Source organism: Mercurialis annua, linkage group LG1-X (genome assembly GCF_937616625.2).
Source record: "Mercurialis annua linkage group LG1-X, ddMerAnnu1.2, whole genome shotgun sequence".
Classification (NCBI taxonomy): domain Eukaryota; kingdom Viridiplantae; phylum Streptophyta; class Magnoliopsida; order Malpighiales; family Euphorbiaceae; genus Mercurialis; species Mercurialis annua.
In genome coordinates this window covers 67630026-67642541 of record NC_065570.1, presented here as the reverse complement: position 1 = coordinate 67642541, position 12516 = coordinate 67630026, and the positions used below count along the sequence as shown (strand labels likewise).

The window sequence follows — 12516 nt, the reverse complement described above, 5'->3', positions numbered from 1 at the left end:
TAAAAATAAAATGTAACTCAACCCAAAAAATTAAAAATTAAACTTTAGTGTATAACAATATTATTATAAATTTATATAGTTGTCAAAAGAAAAAGTAATCGAAACTCAATTAGACTTACTCAGTTACTCGAGAGCTTATCAAACTAAACATCTCGCCAGTTGACTAAAGCAGCTCAAATTCGACTCGACTTGATTACCAAATAATTAATTTAGAGTCAATTTCAAATAATTCGTGAGCTAACTAGACTTGTCCGAATCTGAAAGAAATGATATCGGACACTCCCCAACATAACAAAAATATATCATAACCTAAAATAACAATTAATAAAAGTACCAAACTGTGTTGGCATCACCAGCTGGGAAATCCTTTTCCTTTTCCCTATCTTTTCATATCAGGTAGCAACAGGCCACTTATTCTCACCTCTATAAGATCAACAAGCAAGTTCCCTTGACATTGATTATAGCGAACCCTTCTGCAAATAATCAAATATATTTTTTGGCTATGCTCGCTAGAAGAAAGTTCGAATTTACACTTACCATCGCATTACTCTACCACCAAGTTAAAAGTTCAGCAATAGATGCTTTATTTTACAAGCGAGGTCTCTGATTCAAGTCGATCTTTGATTATTTTTTGTAAAAATACAAATACATTTCTTTCAAAGTATTCACTCATGGTTATATGTGTTATACTACCTTAATAATTCTATTCTACGAATTACAGGATGCAAATGAAAAGAGGAATGTTCGCCGTCTATTTTCCTTAGAAGATAAGCATTTGAGCTCCCAATTCCTGAACATCATCTCATTTGAGGATAAAAACACAATAATAAACGAGGGATTCTAAATTCGACGCACACCTAAAGCAGCAAACTCAAGAGGCAGCATCTCAACTCGTTTCTAAATAACTTCCATGATTCGCCAATTTAATCTATGATCGCAGACGTTTGAATAAATTTACGCATAATCACTCCAGGCTTGATACAAAAAAACTGAAAAATTTAGCCACATCAACTTGTGAAGAACGAAGAATATTGTTCTGTGGAGTATTCACCACAGCATCAATAAATTAACAAAAGCACTATATAGCACTCTAAACTGCTTCAGACTTTAAACATAAAAACTAAATAAAGAAAACAAAATGAATGGTGCAAAATCATGGCCGATGTTACAACTAATAGACTGTACAAGATTGCTTCTGCTGTAAAATGATGTCAGCGTGCTTAAATAAAGGTTGTTTCATGCTAAGCTATACACGTACACCAAGAGGAAAAAAGTGGTACCTGCACTTGCCGACTATCCTTTGTTGGAGCCCCTCATGAAACTTCCAAGTTCACTCACACACCAGCTGAAACTTCATTTACAGCTGGCTTATCACTTTTCTTCGGTGGCTCCTGCGGTTTCAGTAGAAGAGCCTTATTTGGTACCAAAGTAATAAATATAGTCCTATCTCTGAAGTTTTTGCTCTCCTCGGTTGCCAGCTACAAATTGCAGCATCAATGGAAATTAGAAATTGCTGTCTTTGAAAAAGAAATAACATACATATATTTTAGCCAGTTCAATCAGGATAAATGAGGTAATATGGAGAAGTCGTTGAGTTTAAGGAAGTAATGCTTAAATACTTGAGCCTAACTTTGTTCATGTAAGAAGTTTATCTACTTAAAACCGATGCTCAAATTAATGCCACACTCGCCCAATAACCAATTGAACTAGGTTAACCTGATAATAGCAGAGCTAGTCAACCCAGCTCAGAATCCTAATGGACATTCTTTTAATTTGCTACATTTAAAAAAAAAAATGGTAATTGGTGGGTTTGATCTCAAAACAAGTATCATGACAACTACCATTTCAAAATATGCTATGTATCATCCTTCCTTTCTGATAGTGTCATTTCTTAATATACAAATGGTAAGGAGGAATAAAAGCTACCTCCCCGACATCATTCTGGAAACGCCTGATAAGCTCAATAGCAATATTTCTGAACTCATTTTCACGACCCTTCAGGTTCACCATGACTTTAACCTGAATGAATGGAAAAACGGTACCTAACTTAGAAGCAATAAATTCGAAAATGGGATCAGAGAATGCATGCATATGCTAACACTAGAAAAAACTGAAAATAACCTTGTCGCCGTCTTTTAAAAACTTTTTGGCAGCTCTCATACGCACATCATAGTCATGTTGATCAATGTTGTACCTGTCCACAAAATTTACAAAAGAAATTCATTCTCAGTCAAGCACAGAAATGCTGCAGAAACCAGCCTGGTAATACACCATAGCTTTTTAAACCGCATAATCATAGAATTTGGAACATGCATGACCTTATAATTCAAGGTTGTACTGTTGATTTTCCAACAGTTGCAACAATATCGCAAAAACCCAATCCACGATATACAAATTAAATTTCACTAGTTACTTCATCCTCATTAAGGGAAGAGAGAGAAGGAATTGATCAAGAAGAAGAATGTAGGGACATTCAAATATGGGTTTTGTGGGTTATGAGCTTTGTATGAGATGGTATTTTGAGTGCAATATTAAAAATCTGAACTTTTTTAGATATTGGCCCACCAAATAATGGGCTACTAAAATTTTCTAACCCACATAAGCCAAATTTGAACACCCCTAGAAGAATGTTTGTGTTTGGAGAGATCAGGCAAACACCACCAGCCTTGTGACCAAGTGAAATCCAGAGCCTAAGAATTTAGAGAACCATGAATGCAGAATTATAGCTAGCCATCCTAACCTTAATTTTCAATAACAAGTTTTCTTATCATCAAGGCAGTGTTTGTGCATTGTCTGAACAAGGAATGAAGAAATGTTGATATATGCCATATTATATCTTCAGATTACCATTGAGGACTTGAGATATAAAGGTAAATAACGAGTATAAATTCTGACCATCTTGGCAGTGGCAATTTAAAAAAAATATTGGTTGCTTCCCATCTATTGACTTAGTCTGAAACTTTCAGTTAGTTTATTCATCAGTTCTCAGACGGGAACAGCATGCCACTCAATACCAATATATTTGCTTGAAAGAATTATACATAACACGGATGCCAAGTTGTACCAGTAAAAGTTTAAAATTGTAATGATAAATATAACTTGTGGATTGATCCAAAGACTGGATAATCAGGAATCAATGTGATAAGATTGTGCGACTTACCCCATCTTAAGCTCCTTCAGATCCATGCGTGATGCTGGCATTTAATAGCACACTGTGGTCAGTATTTAATCTATTATGAGAATTTACAATCATCAGAAATAGATCAACGTTTAACAAAGGTTAAACATTCACCGGAACTCTTCTTCTGCTGTTCTTTCTTCTTCTTTTGCTGTTCATATTTATACTTGCTGACAAAGAAGAAAAACAAGTATTATTACAAATTCCAACTGCAAAAGTTCAAGAGGCAAACGTTACATAGTATAAGAATTTAGCAAAACAGAAGAAAAGTCATTTTGAACAGATACATCATTGGCAAATGGGTCAGCTACAAGCTGCAGCAAGCAACTCTAATCCCTCCTACCTGTGCTCTTACACATTAAAGTTTGCTTTCTCAAGGCACTTAACTTAAAGGAGAGTGCATACGAATCAATAGCTTCACCACACATAGAAAAGCATGAAAATCCATCAAGTTTAATTTTCCAACAGAAATAAAAACCTAAGAGAAACAGTGTTAAGGCCAATGCAAAGAATTTTGTAGTAAATAATTTAAACAGGAAGGAAAATTAAATTTGGCAGAGCAAACTTTAGCATATCCTGAGTAATGTAGCTAGGGGGAAATGGCAAACAATAATTAGTTGAAGGGCTAAGTAGAGCAATTAGGGGTGTTCAAATTTGGTTTATGTGGGTTATGAACTTCCGATGAGGTGATATTTTGAGTATAATATTGATAATTTGAAATTTTCTTTATATGTTAGCCTACTAATTATTGGGCATTTAAAAGTTCATAATTCAAGTAAAACAAATTTGAAGACCCCTAGCAATAATCTACTTATATACTAACATTGATGCACAACTCAAGGGAGAGCTGAGCACCCAACTAGTAAATACAGACAATACTTATTTCACAAGTCATTACATTATGCAAATGAAAGCAATAAACAATGCAGACTGCAAAAGACATTGAAACTGCAAATTTTACCAAATTATAGCAGAAAGTATTTCTTCAGTAATAAATCCAAATTTAAGACTGTTTATAGAAATAAGGAAATATAGAAGATGTAAATATGTCCGACAACAGAAACATACACACACGATTTGTACTAAAAAACATTCATAAATGATTTTAAAAAAGAAAGAAAGAAAGTTTGAAGATTATCATACGTGTAATCCATTATTCTAACAACCGGTGGATCAGCATCTGGTGACAGTATCACCTGCAAAAATAACCGAATTCAAAAATGCAAATTATAGTTGTATAGAGCTTCTATCTTCAATTGAAAGAAGTCTCAAACACGAGTTGCAATAACAAAACACATCGAATTGAGGTAAAAGTAAATATAATTAATTAAGAATACCAAATCAAGTTCAGCATCTTCAGCCATTTGAATTGCTTCATTTTTAGGTACCACTCCAACCTACGCAAATTCAAATAAACCTAATTAAATAGGTAGCATAATTTTACAAGAAATATTAAACTCGAGTTAAACACTAACCATATTTTGCTTCCCGTCAATAAGCCTCACAGTAGATGACCTAAAGCACATAAGCGCAAAATTCCAATAAATTTAATTCTCACAAAAAATTGAGCAATTCAATAATTAATTAATTCAATTACCTAATGCTGGAAATATCAAGAGCCTCGTCTTCATCAGGGATGCTCTGCCTAGACCGCCGTGAGTCACCGGAATATCGATTACCGCCACCTCCGAAACGAGCAGTAGTGACTAGTACAGAGGTGGAGGAGGCGCGCGAGAGAGAAGCGAGAGAGTGTGATTTAAAGAGATTAGTAGAGCAACGAAATCGGAGTCCGAAGAGCTTTGAGTCGAGTGATGAGAGATTAAACTGCGCCGTATTGATTGTTATAGGTGTTGGAGTGGTGAAAGGGAAGGAGCTGGTTGTTGTGCTGGTGATACCAGCCATGGCTGAATGGAGGTGCAGCAGTTGGCAAAATGTAATGGCAGTTTATTTTAGGAGAGAGAAATTCTTATCCACAAATCTTTCCTTTTTTTAGTTTAGAGAGACAAACGATAGTCCTTTCGGGCTGGATTTGTGTTTGATTCTTAGCCCATAACAGAACTAAGTGGCCCACTGGATTTAAAAGAAAATGCACAATGAAAAAAATACTAGAGAAAATTAGGGAAAACACTCTATTTTCTACGATAATAGTAAATTATACCTCAACAAGGAAAAGATAGAGAAAATACCTCACCTATTTAACACTTTTATTTTTTTACTCTAAAACCTTTTTTTATTATAATAATATTTATTTTCTATTATTTTTTTACTCTAAGTATTTTATTTTTACTCTCACATGTGTATTTCTCTTTTTTTCTCAGATTTTTTTCTCTCTCTTCCTCTTTCTCTTTCTTCTTCTTCTCCTCCATTTTTTCTTTTTCTCCTTCTTCTTCTTCTTCTTCTTCATTTATTTGTTCTTCTTTATCACGCCGCCGCCGTTTCTTTCAACGATCCGCCATTATTTCGCCGTTGCTCCGCCTTCGTCCCGCCTTCGTTTCGTCTTCACTCTGCCGTTCTTCCACATTTTAGCGATTTTTTCTTAACTCGTGGTGATTATTACGATTTATTTTAACTCTCAGATCTAAAAAAATTTCTTAAATTTTTTTAGTTTAAGATCTGAAAATCTGCATTAAAAACGATTTTATGATGAAAAAAACGATTTTCTACAGAAAAACAATTTTCTGCAGAAAACAGCGTCTGATTATCATATTGTTATCACTATGACGTTATCATATCAATATCATAACACTGCAGAGAAAACCGATTTTCTGTCAAGAAAAATGCTTGATTATCATTTCGGTATCATTAACGTTAACATAACTGTATCGTAACGTTATCATATCGATACCATAATATTATACGGTTATGATAATAATATGATAAGATTATGATATAGTTATGTTAAAATACGTCATGATAATGTTATGATAATATTTTTTGATATTGTTATGATAAAGTAAATTGTGATAATGTTATGATAATAGTATGATAAGTTTATGATAAAAGGTTAAGATATAGTTATGATAAAGTACGTCATGATAATGTTATGATAATATTTTATAATACTGTTATGATAAAGTATATTTTGATAAGGTTATGATAATAGTATGATAAGATTATGATATATAAAGTACGTCATGATAATATTTTATGATATTGTTATAATAAAGTATATTATGATAACGTTGTGATAATATCATGCTAGCGTTATTATAATAGTATGATAAGGTTATCACAATATTATCATATAATAATCTGCTACATACGGTACAAATAATAACATGATAATAAGATGACAATGCAATATGAGATAATCACATGATAAGGTGAAACTGTGATAAGCATATGATAATGTAATACTGTGATAATCATATGATAATGTGATACTGTGATTTTGTCTAATATTATCCAGCAGTATCATCACATTATCATATATTAATCTGCTGCATATGATACTGGTAATGACATGATAATAAAATGACAATGCAATATGATACATTGATAATCACATGCTAAGGTGAAGCTGTGATAATCATATGATAAGGTGATAATATTATGATACTATTATAAAACTGTAATCTAATTATGCATAAACTGCATAATATAAGTTTATGCAAAAATTATCATAAGGTTGATAAAATTATAATAATATTATGATATAGTTATGATAATGATAATATTATGATAAAATAGGTAAAATAATTATGCATAATAAGGCTATTATAATATTATGATAAGGTTATGAAAAAAATATTTTTTGCAGATCGTTTTTTTGTTGATTTTTATCTGAAACTAAATTAATTATTTTATAATTAGTTGTAGTTTGGAGAAAAACTATTTTTTGATATGTTTTTTTTTATTATTGTCTTTTTAGATTCAGATCTGATATAGAAAAAATGATTAATTTGTGAGATAAAAAATCGATAAATTCAAGATTGAATGTAAATTTTTAAAATTAATTTAGGAGGTTGAACATGATATTGTTTGAAAAATAATGAAAGAGAAGACAAACTGGAAAAAAAATAGAAGAAAGAAAGAAAAAGATAAAAGAAATAGAAAGATAAAGAGGAAGAATAAGAAAAAGAAAGAAACATGGAAGAGACAAAAGAAGAAAGAAATGTCAGGTCATGTGTTTTATATACTGGAGTAGAATCACTAACTTTTGAACACGTAGAGTAATAACACAAAATCAAAAAAAGCGTGAGGTAATTGTTATAACTTTTCCGCGTTGATGTATATAGTCCTATTTTTTTTATATTTTAGGTAAATTAGTAAATTTTTCAAAATACTTCATGTTTTAATTGTTTTAGGGAATTAGTCCGAGTGTGGAAGAGTCAAATGTGTCATCTCATAGTTGGGATCCATTCACGACACCCCATATATTACCAAAAAACAGACCTTCATTATTTACACTCTTAATTTTTCACTATTTCTAAATTCTTTATTTTAACGGTAATTTTTTATTTTTTTAATTACAGAGGTTGTTTATATTCACAATGTTGATGATTTTGTTTGACTGTTTGATTTAATATGTATTTTATTTATTAATTTTTCAAATAAATTACTGATGTATTAAATTTTAAAAATCAATTCGTGTATTAAATTATCAAATTTTATTTTATTTTGGAAATAATACATAAAATAACATTGTTTTCTAGCAATTTTTTTTAAAAAGTTTGAATTTTTATGTCTTTTTTTTATCAATTATAACCCAATATTTTACTTTTTATATTTATATTAGTTTTTTTTTTTGCAATTGTGTTTAAAAATATGATTTTTGTTTCTTCATTTAAAACAATTGTATTTTTAATTAATTATGTCTGAAGTTTAAAAATGTCATTTAACTTTTTAAAAGAGTTATTATAAAAATTTGATCGCAATCGACAAAAAATATAATGTTGAATTTAATATATAAAATTCAGAATATTGAATGTAATTATAATTATTATTTTTAAAAAATTAAACATAATTATAAAATTTAAAGGTTCACGTAAATGTTTGAATGTAATTAGTAGTTTGATCTTTTTTTTACTAATCTTTGATTTCTAAACCAACACATTCTAAAAGACAGGAAAGTATTCCAACTGACACGTGTGAAGTTGGCCCACTAGTACTAGCTATTGTTTTGACATCAGACCCCCTAAAGGTAATAACCTGCCTCTGTGTGAGAAAAGAAAATAGCAGTCAAACGACAACGTTTCATTCATTTCTTACGGAGGTGCTTGGGAATTTATAGAAAAGAGATTTGTTGATAAAAATAACTGGTCTCAGTTTTAACAGTTTGGAATTATTTTTACTCCTTTTGCTTAGAGCATCTCCACTCCTATGCCAAACACTCTCACAATGCTATAATTTAGCATTTAAAATGAAAAATACATCTCCATTGCTGTGCTATTTCATGTGGTAAATTTGGCATATGCTAAAACTTGTGCCAAATTTGTTAGAAAGTTTAGCATATGCCAAATTCTAATACATATCCAAATTATTTACAGATTTGCCATAAAAAATTATAATCACGTGTGAAATTTATTTATTTGTGTATTTTTCTAAAATTTAGCTATTATTTTTCCTATTTTCTCTCCATTATTTGTTTACAGGTCGTGCTCTTCTTCTTCTACCATCGTTCTTTTTTTTTCTTTTGATTAATTTCTTTCATAAATCAATAATGATGGAAGAGATACAACAAAATAATGGAAAGCGTGGAAAATCATTCACAAATAACAATGATGTAACTTTATGCAAAGCTTGGTTGGCAATTACCCAAGATTCTGTTGTTGGTAATTTACAATCATCGAACAAATTTTGGGATAGAGTATTGGATCACTATACAAAAAATGCTAATGATGGAAGTTTAAGGTCAAGAACTTCTATTCAATCTCGTTGGGGAACAATAATGAGAAGCTGCAACAAGTATCACGGGTATCTTGCTCAAATTGAAAATCGTAGACAAAGTGGAATGACTGAAACTGATTTGGTAAGATTAATTTAATTTATAATAATTTTGTTTCTTATTAATATTTTTATGTGTTAATTAGTACTAGTATTTATTTTTAGGTTTTACAAGCCAAATTGTTATACAATGAACTTGAGAAGAAAAGTTTTGCGTTGGATCATTGTTGGGAAATCTTGCAATTTGGAATAAAATGGCAAGATTTATGCTCAAATAAAAAGAAAACTAGTACGGTGAAAACTGTCAACAATTTTGAAGATTCATCATCTCTCTTTGATGATTTGGAATCACCTATGTATCAAGACTTAAATGATTCTCCAGTTCAAATTGATATTACTGAGCCAACTATCGAAAGACCAATCGGTAGAAAAGCTGAAAAGGAATCTCGAAAGAGAAGTAGAATGGCTGATACTTCTAGCTCGCGCTTATGTGATCTAATGTGTGATTTCAATAAGCAAACAATTGAGGCTCAACAGCGAAAAGCTCTTATTGAAGAAAGAAAATTACGTGTGCTAGAAGAGGCGAACGACAGAGAGCGTAAAAAGGCAGAATTAGAATTGAAAATAATGATGGAGAAACATGAAAGCGAACAACAAGAAAAGGATGACAAAATTATGATGATGAATACTTCAAATATGGATGATCCAACAAGAGCCTACTATGAGCGTCGTAAAGCTGAAATTCTAGCTAAAACAATACATTCGCCTAGTTTTGAACCGGAATTTTATATTCCGTTGCCGCCTTCTCCGTCACAAAGTTGAATTTTTAACTGTTCATTCTCTTTACAAGTAAGTATTAATGAACATAGTATAGGTGAGCTTCTAATTATAGTGCTTAAAGAAAATGTTGTTAAATGTTTTACCAGATTATCTTCACCTATAATTCTTTGTAACCAAAATGATCCTCCTAAGCAATTCCTGAAGCACAAATAAAAGCAATGCACTAATCATTACATCTGCCACTAAGTCTTATAAAAATGGTTTGACAAAATCAAAATGGCTCCCTTTAGTTGGATGATTCAGATACCATAATTGAAGTTATAATTTTTCTTACAAAGAAGTTTTGAACTTGCTCATCTGCTATTGTATAAAACTAGCATGACAGTATAATTTATTGATATCCACAAATATTGAGACGTTCAAAGGCAGAATGTCAAATAACAAAATCACACCATTAAAAATTCTATAAACTGTTATTAGTAAAATGTTATAAATAACAACTCAGCATTGAAAAAGTAATTAATTAATAAGAAAATACTGAGTCTAGTAACTAAAACGTTTAAACATAATAATCACCACAATGGTTCCTCGTCCATGCAACTAGAACTCAATGATCCTCTTGTCCGTATTGCATCCACAAATGTTCAATAAGATCACTGCGTAGTTTAAAATGTAACCCAGAAGATCGAATCTTAAGATGACGACTAAGAAACTCACTAAAGCAAAGTGTAGATTCATGTGACGTTTGAATTACTGGAGATGAATCTGATACATCAAACTCGGTACCCAAGGACTGTTCACGCTCATTTTCGATTATCATATTGTGTAAAATAATACAAGTTCTCATGATAGACCTCAAATCCTTATGACTCCAAAATCTTGCAGGCCCCCGAATGATAGCAAATCGTGCTTGAAGTACTCCAAATGCTCTTTCTACATCCTTTCTACATGCTTCTTGTCTCATTGTAAAAAATTTATTCTTTAAACCTTGAGGTTGTGAAATTGATTGAACTATTGTCGCCCACTTCGGATAAATACCATCGGCAAGATAGTATCCCATATTATAAGTATGACCGTTCAAAGTGTAATTAGCAAGAGGAGCTCGTCCTTCGGCTAGTTCAGAAAATAAATGAGATCGATCAAGAACATTGATATCATTGTGAGACCCAGGCATTCCAAAGAAGGCGTGCCATATCCATAAATCATAAGAAGCCACCGCCTCAAGTATAATTGTTGGGTTTTGAGCATGTCCGGTGAATTGTCCATGCCACGCACTTGGACAATTCTTCCATTGCCAATGCATACAATCTAAACTCCCTAACATACCCGGAAATCCGCGGCTTTCTCCTTCTTTTAGCAATCTTGAAACATCTTCTTTTGTTGGCGATCTTAAATATTCTTTTTCAAAACACTTTATAATTGCTTCACAAAATCTTTTTAAAGATTTAATTGTCGTAGTCTCTCCAATTCGTACATACTCATCGACACAATCAGCAGAAACACCATATGCCAACATTCTAATACAAGCTGTCATTTTTTGGAGTCCTGACAATCCAATTCTTCCTAACCCATCATTCTTTTGTATAAAATAGTCATCACAATCTTGAATCACATTCAAAATATGAAGAAATAGAGGTCGATTCATTCGAAAACGTCTTCGAAAAACATTAGAAGGATAAATAGGATTTTCAGCAAAATAATCGTTATATAATCTATCATTTCCGGAAACTCTATCACGATAAATATATTTTCGAGGAATTGTAAAACACTCACCGGATTTAGATTTCATCATGTGAAAATTTGACACCATAAGCCAAGAAATTTTCGCATTTTCTTCTTCGTCGTCAGAAGAATCATAATCTAGCTCTCCTGTTAAAAATTTGTTGAACAAATTGCTCATTATTGATAAATAATATGAATTCAAGGAGAATGGGTACTGCTGTTCTTTTTGTGAATTGCAGAAAGGGAACGAAATAATTTTAGTGAAACACAGCTAAACATCTGATTAGCATTTAAGGCCCATATGTCAAAAAATAGGTCCAATATTTATAATTATTGAGAATTAAAAATGAAATCAGTTATACAAATATAGATTTTAGCATTCCATTTAGCATTTTGCAATAGAGTGAAATTTAACAATTTGTGCTATATTTAGAATTATGCTATTTTTTTGTGCTAAAATAGCACAAAAAATACAACATGCAATGGAGATGCTCTTACAATACTAAGTTTGTTGTCCTTGAGCATTACTTCGGTTTGGATTTCAAAAGAGATAAGCTGGAGCTGAAAGTACACGACAGTCCTTTGAGTTTTTTTCTTTCTTTCATAATTTATAGACAAATATTAATGTTATTTTCTATATTAATAATTCCATTTAAGATGCTTCACCTTATTCACTATTTGTTGAATAACTTTACTACTATAAAATAAAAGGTCTAATGTCTTAAAAAAACCCCGACCTTTTAGCCTATTTTCAATCATACCCTGACATTACAAATTTGTCAAGTTTACCCTATTTTGCATTTTTGTGTTTCAATTGTACCCTGAAAAATTAAATTAACGTCTTTTGCGTTTGGAAATTTGTTTAAAACATTCTACATGTCTCGCATATATTAATTGTATATTTTTAAAATTTATTTAAATTTAGTTAAATTAATTAAGAATTTAAATTA

The 12516-nt window shown here is 31.2% G+C and overlaps 3 protein-coding genes across 7 annotated transcripts; 1 reads left to right on the top strand and 2 right to left on the bottom strand.

Moving 5' to 3' along the window:
• Window positions 1-17: 17 nt before the first annotated feature.
• Window positions 18-5161, bottom strand: LOC126664215 (translation initiation factor IF3-2, chloroplastic). Of its 5 annotated transcripts, none has more exons than XR_007637379.2 (10): window positions 4776-5161; window positions 4654-4693; window positions 4516-4575; window positions 4322-4374; window positions 3293-3348; window positions 3161-3194; window positions 2122-2194; window positions 1927-2019; window positions 1281-1478; window positions 18-473 (listed from the first exon to the last, which is right to left on the bottom strand). XR_007637379.2 is itself a non-coding variant. In XM_050356492.2 (9 exons), exons 1-9 carry the CDS (start codon window positions 5078-5080, stop codon window positions 1335-1337), a joined length of 858 nt encoding a protein of 285 aa, XP_050212449.1. In that variant the 5' UTR covers window positions 5081-5161; the 3' UTR covers window positions 1144-1334. The 5 variants fall into 5 exon arrangements, 1 of the variants encoding a protein (XP_050212449.1); XR_007637375.2 differs by lacking the exon at window positions 18-473 and adding an exon at window positions 605-1036; XR_007637374.2 differs by lacking the exon at window positions 18-473 and adding an exon at window positions 605-989.
• Window positions 5162-8482: 3321 nt separating this feature from the next.
• On the top strand, window positions 8483-9972 carry LOC126665052 (glutathione S-transferase T3-like). Its single transcript, XM_050357733.1, has 2 exons — window positions 8483-9149; window positions 9230-9972. The coding sequence occupies exons 1-2, from the start codon at window positions 8841-8843 to the stop codon at window positions 9884-9886; spliced, it is 966 nt and encodes a 321-aa protein (XP_050213690.1). The 5' UTR covers window positions 8483-8840; the 3' UTR covers window positions 9887-9972.
• Window positions 9973-10277: 305 nt separating this feature from the next.
• On the bottom strand, window positions 10278-11837 carry LOC126665131 (uncharacterized). Its single transcript, XM_050357835.2, has one exon. The coding sequence runs from the start codon at window positions 11742-11744 to the stop codon at window positions 10452-10454; it is 1293 nt and encodes a 430-aa protein (XP_050213792.1). The 5' UTR covers window positions 11745-11837; the 3' UTR covers window positions 10278-10451.
• Between the last annotated feature and the right edge of the window lie 679 nt (window positions 11838-12516).